A 19,869-nucleotide genomic window follows, 5' to 3' on the forward strand; every position below is an offset into this window, starting at 1 on the left:
TAAAAGGTTTTAAGTAGTAAGATAAAATATCAATATATACTGATATCTTTCGATAATTAATCATATTTTTGAAAATATTAGCATCAAAGCGTAGAAAGATAGCGTAGAAAATAGAAAAAGGTACATTGCACATAAGTTGTGATGATATTATTAACATTGCTTGTCAACATCATTTCATCTTAAATGTACAATTCAAGCATGTTCACCTTAAATGCATTCCGTGGATAAAGTATAATCATATATGGCAATAATGTGAAATTTGTGACGAACTAGGAAGTTTCGCACAAAAGTTTCTCGATTTAGCTTTCGCAAGTACAAGTTGCTTTCAAATTCTCCGGCAATACCAAATATATATACAAAATGCTCAAGGATCTTGCTGCCAAATGTATATTTCTTCATTGGAATAACATTCCAAATATACTCGTAAGATTAACGTAAACCATGATTTCTTTCAGCTGCCAAAGCCAATTATTGATGAGTAATGCAATGGCTTGCATAACAGAATCCTACTCGATTATTTTTAAGAAGCTTAATTCTCCAATAAAGCGCTTTTCAAGTACAAAACAATCACGTCACAATAATATTGAATGTAGCAAAAAAGGTTGCTAATCGATCAAAATTGTATTCGACGTATGCGCTGTATATAGAATTTATATCAATCAATACTAATTTTGATGGCTTTCAAGACAATTTGTGCAAACTATGGTATTATAAACACGATGAATTTCCAATTTCAATAAATTCTTTTGCGGCGAAAAGTTTACCTTAATCGCTCGATACTAATAAGACGAAGAACTATGGCCCCTTTCGCTTTATTTCAGCATTCTAAGCAAATAAAAAGAAAACAATATTTGAATTATAACCAATACGAAGTTATAAAATAACATATAACTGTTATACAGAACATAACGCTGTTAAACATAATATTGTTCATAAACAGAATATTATACATCTGCCTAAAACAAGCCTAGATATATCAATATAATTATACAAAGCTGCTATACATGTAATCAAATATTCTCGAACACAACTATATTTTACTTTTTCTCTATGGCGACAAACTGTAATGGAAATACAGGAAAATCGCCATCATCCTATGTATTTACACCATCCTTGCCAGCACTGATAAAGCTTTCAATACCGTCACAGCCCCTATACGTTTCGTCCGCGTATAGGATTTATCATATAAAATATAATGGTTTAATATCTACAGAGCGTCGAATTACATTCCTGTATAATCCGTTTTTCTTTTTTTAAGTAATATCACCCTGAAGACTTTCATGATGACCGAATCTTGATCACGTTTTCGTGGGTGCGTCCTCATACTACATTATCGTATTCGGAAACGATGTATAGAATAATAAATAGGCACTCGCATTTTGAGATTTCACTAGGCTCGGCGACACTTCCGTGACAGTCTGATCGTCATACTTGTACCATCTGTAAAAATATGTATGATAATTACTATTAATTAGAAAATCTTTATCGAAAGATACATTAATAAAAGATTACTCCAAAAAAATGATACTTGCAATACAAAAAAAAAAAAGATATAAATATAAGAAAATAAAAAATTGATGCTAGATTCAGTTTTATTTGTAATAAAAACGGATTTGCCATGTACATTTTATACGTACTTATTTTGAGTAGCGTTTTTACAAAATGCCGTGTAGTGACCGCCATCCATCGTTCCAAAGTGATTGGACATTGCGTAAAGAGTATAATTGTAATTGCGAATATTATTCGTCATATTCGCCTTCTTAGTCTCCGCGACGAGGTAGGGCTTCAAATTGAATCCCGTGAAGGGAAAATCAACGGCGGTGTTGCGCTTCTCTAACCATCCGCCACTTTCGGCGAAACGATTCAAATGAATCACGACGATGGGCGCGAGCTTGACGAAGTCGAACTTTTTCATCGCGTCGCGTGGTGTCTGGCACTTGGGACATTTCCATCCGCTTACCTTCTGCCCTGTCACAAATTTGTCCATGCAGTCCTAAAACAACAAAGCAAAACATTTTTATAAGAGACCAATAATTACATAAAACACAACATATCCTTTCATCTTAGCAAACAATTTAAATGTAAAACAAAAAAAATATAAATTGAGTAATTGAAATCAAATCGTGTAATTGTACTTTACAAAATACTCACATTTAAAGTACATCGATTGGATTGAGAAAGAGACATCGTTAAGCTGTTAAATGTCTCATATGTAGTGCTCGCTTGTTTGCAAAATGAACATGTGATGGTGGATCTCAGTTGACCGAAAAACAAGTCAGATATTATGGATCGTTGAGAATTCATTGCTTTGTCCCATTCTTTTTCCGCGTTGGTCATTTCGAACGGCATCTTTGCCTCCTGTAAGCAAAACATAGCTCTGATATTTTCGTAATTAATCTTCTCCAAATTACTCATAACAAATTCTTACTTTCTTAAGATCATTATGCATCCAGTCTAAGAGGAATGTGAGAAATTCGTGAGAATCTTGTTGCTCGTAACCTACAAACTGCAATTTGTATTGTCCTACTGCAACCTGGCGATCATAATAATTAATGAGAATGGAGAAAATTCAGAATATACGAAAAATCAATATGGAAAACAAATATTTAATTCGTTCAAATATAAATAAAAAGGATAAAGATAATAACATTTACGTTTACTTGTAATTAAATCTGGATCATTAATAAGACTTAGAAGAAAAATAAGCTATCAACGCCTTGCTTTGGCTCCCTATCTATTTATTGCGAATTATAAATAAAAACACTAGGAAAAGCAAATAAGCTGCACTCTTTGAACACACAAAAAAAATGGGCGAAATAAAAACGCAATTGATTAAAGGTACCTTTAGGTCGTGAGGGGATATGCTTTTGTACTGGCCTCTCCATAACGCTTTAATTACTTGAGCCACTTCTTCCACGACTTGGCCTTGTGTCATATTATCGTTACTCGTATTGAGATCATCGGCGTACGAGTTATCGGTGAAGTATTTCGCTAAATTTGTCGTGTTGCTCAAGCACTGAATAATGCTATTCATGTAACAAGAATTGCCCAAATTCTTCAGGCCGGTTATGCCCGGATGCTGCAAGTACAAGGGGGCTATCTTTACACTGGAAGACACATTATTTAATACGATTGTAGCGTGTCATACACACATACACACACCCTCTGCGCTACGACAAACGATAGTATTTTAATCAGAAGTCTTCGTTGGAAGATACGTTTCAATTTTACCGCACGTCTCTTATGCATAGTACTCCATTTTAATATTAGATATCCGCTCCAGACATATCTGAATTAAAACCTTTCAACAAAGTTCGACAAACTGTTCGTACAAATATTCATAACTGTTTCGTCAAAATTTACTCTCATAACATTTTCAGCAGAACAGAAAAAATAACTGCGCGCAAACGACTGTCCCTTTCTCAAAGAGTGAAATCCGCAGTTTTAGAACTGCGTGATCTACTTTCTACTTTAACGTAATTAAGCAAAGGGGTTTATCGATCTATTTACATCAACACGCCATGGTCAATCAAATCTTATAATGCACTTATTTCAAAGTGTTTATGAAGGCTAATTGTTAAATTGTCTTTTTAACACACAGATGACATTTACTTTTCATTATTTAATAGATTATTAAGTATTATTTAATAAATTTAACAGTGCATTTAATACACTTACGCGCAGAATTGTGAATTTTTATGAGTTTAAAACTCGTATATTACGCGTTGTTAGTTTTATCTGATAAACAAATGTAGCATAAAAAATAAGAAAACCAATTACATTATTTAAAAAAAAAAGAAATATGCTCAAATTATACAAAAAGTCATATCGAATTGTTTAATTTCCAGTCAGATGAGTTATTAAAATATTAATGTAAAAACAAATTTCATGTTTTCATTATTAATTACCTTCTTAAAATAATTGAACAGTTGCAGTGGAGTAAACTTTCTTTGAAGGTTTACCATTGTCTAGAATTTTTCAGTACACCAAAAAGAAATTACTTTATCACCAAATAATAAGCATTATATCCATACGCGTGCTTGATTATATTATCGTGCGTCAAATTACAACTGAACATTATATCGTTGTAATAAGTTAACGATTGATTGAATCTCACGCGGATATTTTATTAATATACTATCTGACGAGTTTTCTTAAATAAAATCGATTTTCCATTGTAATTAACTTTAAGTTAATCTCTTTCTAGAACATAAAGAAAGGTATCGCGAATACTTTTAGAAGGAAACACTCCCGATGAGTAATCGCGAGAAATGTTGCTCGGACACTGGTGTGCGCACGTCGTAAATAACAATCGTTGGAAGTTTGTCTGCGGATTGGATTGAGAAACCCCGCTGTGTTGAGTTACACTGTGCGTACACATATTCAATGTGTTATTACACGTGACTGCAAAGCGCGTGTCCCACGAATCATGGAATTTCAATGCTTCCTCGTGACTTTATGTAAAACTGATTAGACACGTGGCAGCCGACCGACACACGACACTACTATCAATGTTTATGCTATGTCGAAGCTGTGTAATTATTATCTGTTAAATATCACATACGGACAAATACTTTACATAATTATAATTTTGTATCCAGGTTTTAATAAATTTGACAGAATTTGACAGAATTACACACACACATACATACACACACATACAGAATTTCTGGAAAAATATTGCAAATATTTGTCATTACATATTATAAATATCACAACATGCGGTATTTGAATAGAAGAATATTTTAAAAGCAAAAATTTACAATTTTGAAATAGCAATTGGTATCTATTGTTAATATAATAATTTATAATGGTTAATTTTCTCATACATGTAATTATATAATATTTTTTTATATATTATGTATTAACATTGCTTAAATATAATGCTTCTCCACCAAAATATTAAATCTGAAAACTCGTAGTTGCAATATTTTTCTTAAAACTGCTTTATATGTTATATAACTATTTCTAGTAGATATTATATTGAACCATAATATCTATTTAATTTTTTTTAATATTAAAATAATGTTTAAGAGTTAAGAGAAATAAAATATATTTCAAATAAAATTTTTGTAATAATAAAAATACTTGGATATCTAAGAAAATTTAAAATATACCAAAGAAAAATAAAATGAACTTTTTAAACATTAAAAATAATATTAAATTTATATTAATTTTATAATTACACGTAAATAAATTTTAATATAATTAGGGACAAGAATTTGAAATAATGCTCTATTAATAGTTAAGCACTGTATATACCTATTTTAAAATTTTACTGCCATTATCATGTCAATATCAAAATATATCATTTGCAACTCAATGTTATACGACTTGTGCCAAGCGTAGTATGAAATGGAAGACTGAGAACCCAACACCGTGATCAGTTTTGATTGTAATGATCTTTTGAAAGTCGGTCATTCACCTCCAAAATGCCGCGAAAGCGAAAGCTGCGATAGCGTCTCTAAGGCCGTATATTGGCAATTTTACTGGGAAGCACCCGCGTACAATCTTGTCCGGATAAGTACTTACAACACTGCCGTGAATAGGAGTCATTCGTTCTTCCCGATTTCCCCAACTAAGAGGAGACACTTTGATGTTTTGGTTCCCAATAGATCCATTCTGATTGCGAGGCGATATATGCGGCTTAGAAGTTCTATCTATCTGAGGTGCTTTACGTTCTCCCAACTAATGGAATTACGCAGAAATGTTCGTGTGTAATTATGCGATTGCTATTGTAAATAGTTAAACAAAAAAGAACGAACTGATTATAAGATTGTATCGTACAACTTTTCTCGTACCTGCAGCAAGTTTGGACTTGAATAAGAGCGCTCCAAGCCGGTGTTAATCGACGAACCGTCCGTTTTTAAGGGCTCCTTGTGAACATCCCCATCATTTTGCTTCATCGTTATTTCCTTGTGTTCTCTTTCCATGAATTCTCTACAATTACTACAATAAAATATATAATTAAAGCAAAAATTTGTTAAATAAAATTAATTTGTTAAATAAAATTAATTTGGACCAAGAAGATTTAAACAAGCTACTAACACCCAGCTTTTCATCTCCTTCCATCATTCTAAATAAAATAAATTTTAATGAACTAAAAATTAACACAACAAAAATTTTAGATTTTAATAAATTAAAAAGGTACGAGAGCAGTAAAAAGTAATAACAAAAAAAAAAATAATGAATGAAAAATATAAATCCAGGCACTTATAAATATACCTGTATAATGTTCAAATAACGTTGTTTGTGTTACTTATTTAACAACTTACTAATAATTTATTGACACAACATATATAGTATTATAAGACATGGCAACGTGCGCGGAGAAAATACTATCCGTCTTTTGCTTTGAATTTCTTTTTAAACTTTATTTATTTAGGGTTCTTCCTGACCAACGTTTGTTAGTGAAGATATCACAATATCACTTTTATCTATGAATCAGCCGAGAAAAATTCTAACTATCTGTTTTTCCGAAATTTTTCAAAAATGTAACTAAACAATCTCCCGTTTCAACTAAGCCCTGTAATAACTAGTCAGCTGAAAAAAATTATTATTAAGAATTACTCTTAAATTTCGAGAATTATTCCAAACAAAAATATTGAATTTTAATTATGTAAAAAAGTTATATTTATTCTCTCTCTCGCGCGCGCGCGCGCCCATGCATACGTAAAATTTTCTTACATTAATAAAAATTAAATATTAATAAAAAAATATTATATTTAATTTACACTTGAAATTTATAACTATACAGAATATAAAAATGTGTCACACACGATAAAAACAAAACGGTAATCAATCAATCTCAGTTATGTTATAATCGCGTTGTGTCTAACTTTATTGCATATGTTTTTGCTCTTTTTATTATATTATCAAAATATAATTTCCATGTAATATTAATAATTAAATTTGTACTTACTCGTGTAATTTTTTTCGTTTGGTTTCAATGTCCTTGAGCTGCTTTTTCAACATAGAAAGATTGAATTCAAAATTCTTCTTTTCGTTATCGTCAGTGGTATTAAATTTAATCGCGTCTGTTTCCTTACAATAGGTGTTATATTCATTTTCCACTTTGAGATACATTTTGTGCTGTAAATATTGAAAAAAATTTAAAATCCATAAAAACTTATTATGATTATCTTATAGAGTTCATGATTTTTGCGCATTTTGCAAGAGTTAATATATATATAAATCTAACAGATTATTAAGTAAATAAATAAGTACCATGTCTTCCAATTTAACTTTTAAAGATTTTATCTCCCCACGTAGATACTTTTTATCGCTGGCACTGTATTTATCATCGCGCTGCGAATAAAGCTCAAATTCCTGATTGAACAATTCATCAGCCAGCTTAGTCTTCGATTTCGCTAGTTCGTTTAATTCTTTCATAAACTTCAATACTTCCTTACATCGTGGATCAGACGTTTTTAAAGTCGGCGGTTTACTGCTGCGATCGATAACCGGCTTTGTGCTCACCTCGTTTTGCGGCATCTTACTCGATGATATCTTATGCTGAGATACTGACACGTCTGAGTTCTCAAATCGTTGCGTATTTGTAATATCGTTTCGAGACGATCGTTTGCCATCGATTGATATCGTTACGTGACTAGTAAAGCTCTTGGCTGAAGAAATAATATCATTACTGTTCGACCTAGTATGCTTGGATGCTGTTGACTTGTTATCACCATGATCCATCTCGACGTCCATGTTATTTAATGTTCTCGTGTTATTCAATTTTTTCGAATTTGTATTTTGCACTTTCTCAAAAATCTCTTCCTCATCCGAATCCATCAGTTCTGGATAATCAATCGACCTAGTATGCTTGGATGCTGTTGACTTGTTATTGCCATGATCCATCTCGACGTCCATGTTATTAAATGTTCTCGTGTTATTCAATTTCTTCGAATTTGTATTTTGCACTTTCTCAAAAATCTCTTCCTCATCCGAATCTATCAGTTCTGGATAATCAATTTTTTGATCAACTAAAATTTCGTTTTCGACATTGTTAAACTCTGGTATGTTCACATTGGAATTTGTCGTGATTGGCGGATATCTTATCAGCCATTCTTGATATCCTCCATTGAGAATTTTAATCTTTTTATAATTTGTACCAGGATCCCAGTTCTCTAAAATATCCTTCAATTTATTTAAGCTACTGGCGGCCGTCAGAGACTCTTGCGTAGTGTGCCAATCCAGCAAAATCACAATGTCCACATACTGACTCGATCGATGATTAAACAAATCAGTCGAATGCTTATCTTTACGTAAATATTTTAAAAAATGAAAGGCCAATAATCTGAAAATCAATCCATTACAAAAACATTTCAGACATCAATCAGTATGTATTAAGACATGATAAAATTATAACATACAAAAGAGAGAAAATGATATAAAATGTAATTTAATTACCCTGGTTGAATTTCAGATTGCGGAATGTTAATACACTTGTCAGATATTATCCTGGAATTATCGTAATAAACCTTCTCCCTAATATCAATGATCAAATATTTGCTATCTCTTTTCTGTACTAAATTATACAATTGAATGCATGATATAAATTTGTCGCTATCACCATACAAAGGATCATCAGTTGGTGTTTCTGGTAATTTTAAGCCAATATCAGTACTTGATGCATAAGTCTCTGTTGTATCTGCCTTATCCATCTCCACTTCCATTTTTTCCACTGTATCTAAATGTTTTTTGGAATTACGCTCATAGCGTATCTCTAGCTTTTGCGTTAAGTCTGCAAGTATGTTTTTCACTTCATTTATCTAGAATGTAAACATACATTTATGTATCTTATTACCTACATAATGAGTAAATATCTAACCGCTTCAACATGTCACATCTTACCTGATCAAGAGTTATTTTCGCAGTATAGATTGATTTGCCTTCCTTCGAATCCGGAGTTCTCTTTAGCCAGAGAACTGTGTTCAACCATCTCTTTAACATAATGTAGGCAGTTTCATCATCCCCTTGTTTCTTCGCTGTTTCAGATTTCAGTTTCATATCAGGAAGTCTCGCATATACACTGCGCGGCTCCTTCCCCACAAAATTAATCTTAGCCTTCTTTTCCAGATCAATTATGCAAGTGTACGTCATTTTCGCTGTCTCAGACATTTTGCTCGCTCTCGAAACACCTAATTCTCAACACAAAATTAGAGCATCCAGTGACAGTATAACGACAATGTGCACAATGCAATCTGTTCTGTCAGGGAAACAGTGGGTGTTAATTGTTTAATCTACTTAGGACCGCGTATAGTTCATACAGTGTGGAAGCGGATACATTTTGAAATGCTCTGACTCGGAAGAGCATGTCCTGTCAACCGCCAATTATCGCAGTCATGTCGCCAAGAAAATTACGATGTCTGATAACAGATGAGCTGTTCCCTGCGCAGATTTATACTGTAAACAAAAGTTGCACGACGATACTTTACGATTTAAAATATTTCCTTGAACTGTAGATGTCAGTCGCGCCGATTAGGTTAACTCGCTCAGTCGCGGATGACAAACAACGATCTTTCAGGATGGCAACTCTCCGCCAGCATTGCTAGGCGTACCCTTAAGGCAATATCGCAATACAGAATATGAATAATATAGCGTTTTCGATTATACAGGATTTGAACGACCCAGGGTTGGTTAATGACGTCATTGCAACCTCTCCACCAATGAAAGACTTGCATTTATAGTAAGATATAGCGTTTTCGATTATACAGGATTTGAACAACCCAGGGTTGGTTAATGACGTCATTGCAACCTCTCCACCAATGAAAGACTTGCATTTATAGTAAAATAGTGATTGATCAACCCTGGGTCGTTCAAATCCTGTATAATCGAAAACGCTAATAGTGATTGATCAACCCTAGATCGTTCAAACCCCGTTTATTCGAAAACGCTATTAGTCTTAACTTAATCTTAAGGACTCGTTTATGCTTCCCTGGAAATTCGGACTACGCATGTGCAAATGTAACAAAACCTAACCTAACCTAACCACAAATTGTAATAGAAAAACTATAAAAACACTCCTACACAGTTTTTGTTTTTTCAATTTAAGTTAGATTAGGTTAGATTCTACATACTAACTCACCACTTAAATTTAGCGCTTCTCCAATAGCGTTCCAACTATTCTTCACCACTAATTTATTTTTATAATTTGGATTTTTCTTATTCCAAACAACATCGAATTGTTGGACACATTCAATTAAATCAGCATCACTCATTTTCGTATTTTACAAGAATCGAAAACCATTATTTCGCGCGGTTTCGTGCTGCGTCGGACGTCAGACTTACCTCATTGGCCCGGTCTTAGGACATTAGGGACTAAAGTTAAAAGATGGGATCTTTCCAAGATTAAAGCCGAGAGCACAAGCTTTTACATAAAGCATAACGCATAAGCATAAGGAAATTGATTGGTCTATATATAAGCATAAGCAAATGCATAAGGAAATGGACCAATCAATTTCCTTATGCTTATGCGTTATGCTTTATGCAAAAGTCTGTGCTCCGGCCATATATCTTATAGCGTTTTCGATTATACAGGATTTGAACGACCCAGGGTTGATCAATCACTATTTTACTATAAATGCAAGTCTTTCATTGGTGGAGAGGTTGCAATGACGTCATTAACCAACCCTGGGTCGTTCAAATCCTGTATAATCGAAAACGCTATTAGTTTACACCAATTATTTAGTACGCGTACAAAGTACTAAGGCTGGTATTCATAGGCCGGTATTCATAGTCCGTTCTTATATTCAAGATCGTCTTAAGTACAAACTTATATTCGCTCTCTTCGTCAGACACAATCTATGTGTGACGAAGAGAGCGAATATAAGTCCGTGCTTAAGACGATTTTGAATATAAGAACGGACTATGAATACCGCCCATAGTCCGTTCTTATATTTAAGATTGTCTTAAGTTTTGTCTTAAAATGCTACGAAACAATCAAAAAGCCATATTAGTATCTTAAGACGACAATGACGACGACTTAAGACGATCTTAAATATAAGAAATAACTATGAATACCGGCCTAAATCTGCTTTTTTGATAGGTATAAATCGTTTAGGGCTATTTTTTCCAACGTCTGTTAACTCCATTGAACTATATACCATACTGGAACGAGCACAGGCTACCCCCTCCATTCGACAAAACGATCAGACAAGGTAGTGACTCGGTACCGGATTTCTCTTTCTATCTCGTCTACTCTCAACTAATAGTAGTTGTGAACACGTGACCGAAACTGTTGGTTAGATAGAGAGATCCGGGTCCAAACAGCTATCTCCATCTGACCGGTCGAGAACAAAGGCGTGCTAGTTCCAGTATGGTATATATTTCAATGGTTAATTCTAACCGACTGGTAACTTTTCAGAATAGCCAGCTAAAATTTGAAACTTGTATATGTCGTCAATCCTAAAATCTTATAGCGTTTTCGATTATACAGGATTTGAACGACCCAGGGTTGGTTAATGACGTCATTGCAACCTCTCCACCAATGAAAGACTTGCATTTATAATAAAATAGTGATTGATCAACCCTGGATCGTTCAAATCCTGTATAATCAAAAACGCTATTAGTATATTGATAAAAAAAAGTATAGAAATTGACTGTAAAAAAAGATTTTGCAATACTAACACTATGGGTGTTTACGATAATTCAAGTTCGAGTTAGTTTCACTAGGACCGAAAAATGAAATAGACATAACCATCTAGAATCTTTATGATTTATGATAACTCGACGCTGTCTTGTATTGAGTGTTTACGATAATTCAAGTTCGAGTTATAGCGTTTTCGAATAAACGGGGTTTGAACGATCTAGGGTTGATCAATCACTATTTTACTATAAATGCAAGTCTTTCATTGGTGGAGAGGTTGCAATGACGTCATTAACCAATCTTGGGTCGTTCAAATCCTGTATAATCGAAAACGCTATTAGTTTCACTAGGACCGAAAAATGAGATAGACATAACCATCTAGAATCTTTATGATTTATGACAACTCAACGCTGTCTTGTATTGCTTGAGTTAAATTAATTGAATTTGTTGAGTTTATAGAGCAAATTTTATTGTAATAAAAAAATGTTAACTGCAAATCAGTCTATGAAAGAAACAAATAATGTTGGTATGTATGTTGGTATACTTCTTTAATAGATATAATTATATATATATGTATATAATTATATTTATTAAACTCAACAAATTCAATGAATTTAACTCAAGCAATACAAGACAGCGTCGAGTTGTCATGAATCATACAGGTTCTAGATGGTTATGTATATCTCATTGTCGGTCCTAGTGAAACTAACTCGAACTTGAATTATCGTAAACACCCTTTATCTGATTGGTAACTTTTCAGAATAGCCAACTTAAAAGTTACCAGTCGGTTAAAGTTAACCGACGTTGGAAAAAGTGGTCCTAAGAGAATCAACTGGACGAAGATCCGCAGAATGAGAAGTGGGGATGAAAATGAAGGACTCTGATTGGTTGATTTCCTTATGTGTTATGCCTTATGTAAAAGTCTGTGCTTCGGCCTTAAAACGTGTAAAGGCCATTAGGTGGTGACATTTAATACGGTGGCAGATGTTTCCTCTCTTTCCGGCTGTCGCCTTCATTTATGATAAGTGATAAGTACGAAAGGATGGTATAGAAATGATGGGAGTAGTCGTCTTGCGTTATACGCTTTGTGTGTATGATTCATGGTAGATAGTGATTTTCGGAGTTCTCACACCTGTTCAAACAATATTTATTAATAGAAATACGATTCTCTCGAAAACAAACAATCTTCTCGATATTTCCTGAAAGTATCTCTTACTGATACTTTTGTATACACATCTTTTCATGGAGATAACACCAAGTGACAACTGATAGAATGGATGTTCTGAACAAGCTTCGAAACACAGTCAGCAATACTATCAGCAATACCGTGCAGAACACGGCGTACGGCTTATCACAGCTGTCAAGTGTTCTACCCGGCAATCCTGTAACCAGGGAATTTGAAGCGATTGCTCATGTGGCGAGCGCTGGACCAGGATTACTGTGGAAGGTCTACAGTGGTTTCAAAAAGTCCACCAAGCAAGAGGCTGCAATATTTGTGTTTGAAAAACGTATGCTAGAGAAATGGTCTGCGAAAGCAGATCGCGAGCTTGTATTGGAGACTTTGAAGCGAGGTGTAATGCAGTTGACAAAATTGAGGCATCCGCAGGTTTTGATTGTGCAACATCCTTTGGAGGAATCAAGGGACAGTCTTGCATTTGCGACTGAACCAGTATTTGCTAGTCTGGCTAATGTATTAGGTGGATAACAATGATTAAATTCTTAATGTTATAAAGATTTAATTGATTTATGCTAATATTTTATCACAATTCAGTATAGATAATACTTATAAAATTGTATATGTCAATCTTAGGTAATTATGAGAACATATCTCAACTGACTCCAGCAAACCTGAAAGATTACAAACTGCACGACATAGAGATACGCTATGGATTGCTGCAAGTGGGAGAAGGCTTGGCATTTTTACACAGTGATGTAAAATTACTGCATAGGAATTTGTGTCCAGAATCAATTGTTATGAATGTTCATGGAGCATGGAAGATATTTGGCTTTGACTTCTGTGTCTTAAATCAAAATTCAGACAGTAAACAGGTATATGAAGATCATTGATCGATAAGCATATCTGCCAGTTATATTAATGCATCTTAATATAACTACAAATTAATATTTATTCAGAAAGAGAAAATTTACAATTATGTACAATTATTAAATTATTTATGTTTGGTTTAATCATTGTATTTTGCATTTTTATGAATTGTATTTACAAGTTGTTATATTTTTGTAGCCATCGTGGCCATATCTGGAATATGATCCCACACTCCCAGCTGTAGTGCAACCTCAGTTAAATTACCAAGCACCTGAATGTATATTAGCGAGCAGCAACGGACCGTCGAGTGATATTTTTTCACTGGGCATGCTGATATATACAATACATTCTTCAGGACATCAGCCACTTAATGACTCTCACAATGACTTGGGAAAGTGTCGACGTTTTCTAGAAAATTTTAAAAGATCCAACATTTCAGCAAAGCTGCTTCCAATTCCCGAGACTTTGAGAGATACTGTAAAGCTCATGTTAAGTCATAGCCCAGAATTAAGATTGGATGCTCATCAATTCATCAAGGTAGATTTTTCTTGAAGCAATATTTTGGACAAACTTTGTTTATTTAATGAAATATCTAAAATTTTTAATTTTAATAAGATAATTGAGTAAGAAGATTAATGTCTATTCTACAATTAATTGTAAATAAATGATTACAGATCGAATATTTCGCAGACATCGGTGTTAAGACATTAAATTACTTAGATAAATTATTCCAATGGGATAATCTGCAAAAATCGCAGTTTTACAAAGGTCTTCCACAGTTGATGAAGCAATTGCCACATAGAGTGATATTGCATAGAGTACTACCCGCACTTTATAAGGAACTAGTGAATCCTTCTATGATACCATTTGTATTGCCGAGCATATTGCAAGTGATGGAAGTTACTGAGGTAGAAGAATTCCGCGAGCATATCCTTCCTAATTTGAAACCTGTTCTTGCTTTGGAAGATCCGCCACAAGTGAGTAAAATAATACAAAATATATAATAAATATTAATAATAAAAAATAATCAAATAATCAAATGTGCTTATAAAAGTTTAATACATCAAATATATAAAATACGCATCAATTTTCTTCACAGATCAGTTTGGTTCTCATGCAGCATGTAAATTTATTGCTCAAACTATGCCCCACGGACGTCATTAAGACCGATATAGTGCCTATGCTAATGCGTGCTTTGGAATCCGAGTGGGAACAGCTTCAAGAGCTTTGCCTGTCGGCATTGCCAAATATAGTGACGATGATCAAGGGACCAGTAATAAAAAATGCCATACTGCCGCGAATGAAGAAGATATGTTTGTCACCAGACAAAAAACCCACTAGTCTTGGGATACGCGTTAATTGCTTGCTGTGTCTTGCAAAAATGTTGCCGAACTTCGATCGTTGGCTAGTGTTCGACCAAATATTACCGTTTCTGCAGGAAGTTCGTCATTCTGGCGAACCAGCCATTTTAATGGCTATTATAGGTAATATTTGTATATTTTGTAAAAATAAAATTTTAACAGAATAGAAATGTTTAAAACAATTCTATTGCAATTTGTCAGTGTCGCGCAAAAAAAATTAATAAAAGAATTTATATGTCCTTAGGTATTTATAGGATGTTACTCACTCATAGCAAGTTGGGTATGGGCAAAGAAATACTGGCGACGAAGGTACTACCGTTTTTGTTGCCTCTCTGCATTGAGCAAAATCTCAGCATGTCACAATACGAAACACTTTCTACGTTGGTCGTCGATATGATAAATCGAGTGATCAATGAACATCGAGAAGCGTTACGGCAACTGGACGCAGTACGTCGCGAGACGCAACAACTTGATCATGCACTCTCTCAAGTCGCCTCGCCCACGTTTATGCAAAACAATAGTCTGAGTGATATTAATTTAACAACCGAAGTTTCATCTTCAAATGCTACCACCAAATCTGTAAATATTGAAAATGGATTAACCATCGAGGACAAGTTTAGGTTTGTATCAACAAGTTTTTAAAAATTTTATATATTCTTTTTATTGTGTATTCATCGAAATGTACTCATGTAAAATTAAATACATTGATAATTATTTTTCTAGGTTAATTCAGCAGCAGGAAGCCCATCAAAGGTTGCAATCGCAATCCATATTGATTCCTAAAGCTGTGTCGCAACCTACAAAACCGCAGCCGAAGGATTTGACCGCAACTCTGCTGAAGAACAATCTGGATGAGCTAAATCTATCAATGTCAAAAACAACTATGTCGCAACCAGATTACACGGCTAAGAATATCGCGGGTTCGTCCTGGAATAAGAATAACAATGTTATTCAAATGCAGTCGCAATTTTTAACATCTCCGACGCTTAATTCGCAAACGATGTCAAATAGACCGATAAATTGGAGTTCCAATGGAATAAATACAACCATGAACTGGAGTGCACAACAATCCACGCCGATGTGGGGCTCAATCGCTCCTCAAAGCAATGTGAATTTTACAACGCAGTCAGAAATCAGGCCAAATTTAAATTTTTCTGGAACGTTACAACCTGGAACATTACAGCCTTTTATTTCGCCGACCAACACGCCAACTAACTCGAACAAGCCTGATATATCCACGCAAGATATCATGGATTTACTTAGTTAATCTATATTTTTTCGAAATTAACGACGAAGTGAAAAAGGCAGCTTAGGATGTCGCTGGAAAGTAAATATAGTGTTACAGCGATTGTAATACATATTTCCTCATTTAGTATAATTTCTAACAGCATATTATTCAAGTCGCCGTTATATAAGACATAAAACAAAAAGTAGATTATCTTTCATATCAGTATGAATAATTGAAGATTGCTATACATATATCGATAATTATCAATATATTGATGGAAAATAACATTTTTATTGTGTACTTTATACAGAGGCTGTTTCATATATAGAACAATCCAATTGAAAATTTTAAGAAGCAAAGAACTACGTGAAAGGAAATCTTATTCTCTGTTTCTTATTCTCTGTTTCACATTGAATTAGTATGCTCACATAATATTCTTAAAAACATTTTTCTTTGTAATATTTCTTTTTTTTGTTTTAGATATTTAAGAAAGGCGCTCGGACTTTATACGACGCAATCTTGTATAGAACTATGTTTCGCATGTTTATATTTGCGCGTAATTTCTTATAATAATGTTATAAATAATTGAAAAAGCTTGGGTGCGTATGTATGTATGTATGTGTGTGCGCGCGCGCGCGCGAGTTGTAACTCTCTTTTCATTGTATATTATGAGTTTTAATATTTATAAGCTATCACGTAACATATATAGAGATATATTTATAAAGACGTCTACAATCGACAAAAAACCATTAGAATTACCTTTCGAGTAATATTAATCTATATATGTCAAATATGGAACTAGTTATAAGTTACTGCGAACATGAAATAGTGGCAATTTCGAATGTGATAATAAGGGAAAAGTCACAGTCTTTTATATAGAAGTATATGATTTCATTGTAATAAAAGTCGTCGAAATGAAACATAGATTGTGCGAGCAGCGCTGTTGATATTGCCTTTATCATAACACAACACAAAAGAATGTTAATTCATGTTTTATTTGGATGATTTATATAATTTATCTCGCCATACTTTCTCACGTTTCAATGTAAATAGTTGCTAGTCGTGGGATAAGGAAAATTTTTATGGAAGAATTATTTAATCTAAGCGTTAGTCATTTAGATAATTTAGAGTCACATTGGATTGTCGTACCCATTCCACACCTTGTGATTTATAATAATATATCAGGTTTTATTAACAAGCTTATTACCTACTGACATTTGTCTTGCTTTTATCGTATCATAGCGTACAAGCTGCAGAAATAAAACTTAATTTTATAATATATTTCTGTATTACTATGAGATAATATATGAATCGTTATTTAGGAATAACGAATAAACGAAATAATACATTATAATTTTATTTGAGTTTTCGTGCGACGAAATCTACTTTCAAGTTTTATTACAAAATATTTCTTTTTTATCGAGATAATTGCATAGTACATGTAAAAAGTGACATGTCCATTTTTATAATATTATCCTAAATCTGTTTGTTATTTATTTCACTGTTGTGTATAACTGTTAATAATCATTGTTTGAATCTAATAAAACTAATTAAAATGTTACTTGCTTTCTAACTTATAATTATTCTATACTTTTTTGGATTATGAACAATTTACCCAGCAAACACAGAATATAACTGTAATATCCCAGATAGCACAGAGCTGAATAGAAGTTTATAGAGAATTCATTTTAAAGAATACATACAAAATTAGAAAAATTAATATCTGAAGAATTTTAAAAGAATTAACTACAATTAGTTCATCTTGAAATTCCCCAAAAATTCATTATAATGAATACTTTGCGATTCAGTATTTTGAATACTTCGAGAATTCATGAGGAATTAAAAATATTTTGTTTTAATTCTGACTAGAGCTGCTAGATTAGTTTACTGCGGTCTCCGCGCACACAAAAAACGAGAACCGTATACATGCGGTGCGCAAAACACTACGCATCTTTCGACCCATCTCGTGTAGTGTTATAAAAGGCAAAAAGATGATATATTATAAAAATCCACGAACAATTTACTGAATGGTAAGTATTCAATAAATAACGGTTGAACTGGATTCATTTATTATATACTTTTAATAATTGTTACTAATATATCTACTAAAGATATCGACTAACAATGACATTACATCAATATTGTAATTCGTCACTCAATAATGTAATTGTTATATACAACATGTATAATGCACTTACATTATTGAGTAATGTTGAGTAAAATTATACTGTTGGTTGGTGTTTACTAAGTATTTTGTAATCCTTTCTCTATTCTAAAACTATTCCTCTTGAATTCCTAAAGAATTACAATTCAGGAAAGAAGAAAATTATGGAAGAAGAATACTTGCGATATTGAAGAATACTTTGCGAATTCACTGTGCTATCTGGGATGTGGTTTATGTTTAGATTTTCTCCTTTGTCGAAAAACAATGGCAATTATTAAATAATTATTAAATGCACAGAATCAATGTTCGGTAATACTTTCGATATATTCGTGACTGTTTTTTTTTTTAAATTGTGAAATAAGCATATAGGTAGACAATCTAATATATGAAAAACATGCCGATCTAATTTGTGGAACTGTAGTCGCATTTTACACTTCTAAACAATATACTTCCAAACCACACCGTCAACCATAATCAGTTATCCGTTATGCGGTTGACCATAATTTTGGCTTTCCGTTCCCGATAAAATTGGAGAGTTATCATTCCTTGGCAGTTTCGATATAGATTAATTTTAAGTAATTGCGAATACTGTTCCGTTTTTTTTCTTTTCTCCTTTTATTGTTTCTTTTTTATATATTTTAAAAACATTTTATAAACATATAACATACGAAAAATGTGTATAATTCTGTGCTATAACAAAAAAAAAAGAATTAATCTAATTTGGGAAATGTGTTTTTGCGGTTCTCTAAGCAATTTTTAGCATTTCTCATGATTTAAGGAATTTCCGATGACGAGACCAATGCAGAAACCAATGTAAAAAGACTAATGTATATATATGCATAATCATTTTTTAATGGAAAATTATATCTTATAATTATCACATGATTATTTATGTTATATATATCATAGAAAAAAATTTTAAATTCCTTATATACAATAAAATACACAATATGTGATAAATTAATTAAAATTTTAATTTAAAATTATGTATTTACAACATAATTCATACATAAAACGAAATTCAAAAAATTTCGACTTACGTCACTTTTTTTGTGGTATACAACATAAAAAAAACCTGACAAAAGTAAATAAATACGCCAAGTACATAAGAATAGCCCAACTTATGGTATACGCAACAAAAAGTTTAAAAAACATTTATTTCTAAAAACTAAGAATTAACAAATAACTTACACCAAAAAATAATCCTAAAAATATTACCCTAAAAAATATTATTTAAAAAAATATTTATCAAAACTAAATATGAAATCAATATCGCTTAGCCAAGTATATAGAAGCAAATCAATTTCAAAGGATTTGTAATTTGAAATAATATTTGTTGTGAAATCAATCTTACATTTATAAAAATTTTATACATACATTATAGATACTCTCAATAAAATTAAAACTTATTTTATTTTTATTAATAGAAACCTGATTTTCAAAATAAATTCAACTCATACAAAATAGTATTCTTTTAATACA

The 19,869-nt window shown here is 32.6% G+C and overlaps 2 protein-coding genes and 1 long non-coding RNA gene across 4 annotated transcripts in view; 2 read left to right on the plus strand and 1 right to left on the minus strand.

Annotated features, from left to right (window-relative positions):
- LOC136997203 (uncharacterized) overlaps window positions 1-19,869 on the plus strand; it is a 228,001-nt gene that overhangs the window by 18,577 nt on the left and 189,555 nt on the right. The window lies entirely within an intron of this gene.
- LOC105668579 (ubiquitin carboxyl-terminal hydrolase 8-like) lies at window positions 46-9,542 on the minus strand. 2 transcript variants are annotated; one of them, XM_012361027.2, is made up of 11 exons: window positions 8,857-9,540; window positions 8,413-8,774; window positions 7,228-8,299; window positions 6,923-7,092; window positions 5,802-5,949; window positions 5,533-5,688; window positions 2,843-3,079; window positions 2,429-2,533; window positions 2,152-2,358; window positions 1,638-1,993; window positions 46-1,440 (listed from the first exon to the last, which is right to left on the minus strand). In XM_012361027.2, the coding sequence occupies exons 1-11, from the start codon at window positions 9,121-9,123 to the stop codon at window positions 1,326-1,328; spliced, it is 3,195 nt and encodes a 1,064-aa protein (XP_012216450.1). In that variant the 5' UTR covers window positions 9,124-9,540; the 3' UTR covers window positions 46-1,325. The 2 variants fall into 2 exon arrangements, with proteins under 2 accessions (XP_012216450.1, XP_067203764.1); XM_067347663.1 differs by lacking the exon at window positions 5,533-5,688 and having other exon boundaries at window positions 8,857-9,542.
- On the plus strand, window positions 12,512-17,784 carry LOC105668580 (SCY1-like protein 2). Its single transcript, XM_012361029.2, has 7 exons — window positions 12,512-13,287; window positions 13,401-13,639; window positions 13,833-14,171; window positions 14,309-14,611; window positions 14,734-15,118; window positions 15,240-15,615; window positions 15,719-17,784. Exons 1-7 carry the CDS (start codon window positions 12,864-12,866, stop codon window positions 16,260-16,262), a joined length of 2,610 nt encoding a protein of 869 aa, XP_012216452.1. The 5' UTR covers window positions 12,512-12,863; the 3' UTR covers window positions 16,263-17,784.

Source organism: Linepithema humile, chromosome 1 (assembly GCF_040581485.1).
Source record: "Linepithema humile isolate Giens D197 chromosome 1, Lhum_UNIL_v1.0, whole genome shotgun sequence".
In the NCBI taxonomy this organism is placed as follows: domain Eukaryota; kingdom Metazoa; phylum Arthropoda; class Insecta; order Hymenoptera; family Formicidae; genus Linepithema; species Linepithema humile.

Bases quoted from the DNA above. Each gene is read 5' to 3' on its own strand.
- LOC105668580 (XM_012361029.2), top strand. From the start codon at position 12,864: ATGGATGTTCTGAACAAGCTTCGAAACACAGTCAGCAATACTATCAGC. The intron at 14,612-14,733 runs GTGAGTAAAATA...TTTTCTTCACAG, and splicing joins CTTTGGAAGATCCGCCACAA to ATCAGTTTGGTTCTCATGCA. The intron at 15,119-15,239 runs GTAATATTTGTA...ATATGTCCTTAG, and splicing joins CATTTTAATGGCTATTATAG to GTATTTATAGGATGTTACTC.
- LOC105668579 (XM_012361027.2), bottom strand. From the start codon at position 9,123: ATGTCTGAGACAGCGAAAATGACGTACACTTGCATAATTGATCTGGAA. The intron at 5,689-5,801 runs GTACGAGAAAAG...TAATTCCATTAG, and splicing joins CAAGTCCAAACTTGCTGCAG to TTGGGAGAACGTAAAGCACC. The intron at 2,534-2,842 runs GTACCTTTAATC...TATGATCGCCAG, and splicing joins TATCCCCTCACGACCTAAAG to GTTGCAGTAGGACAATACAA.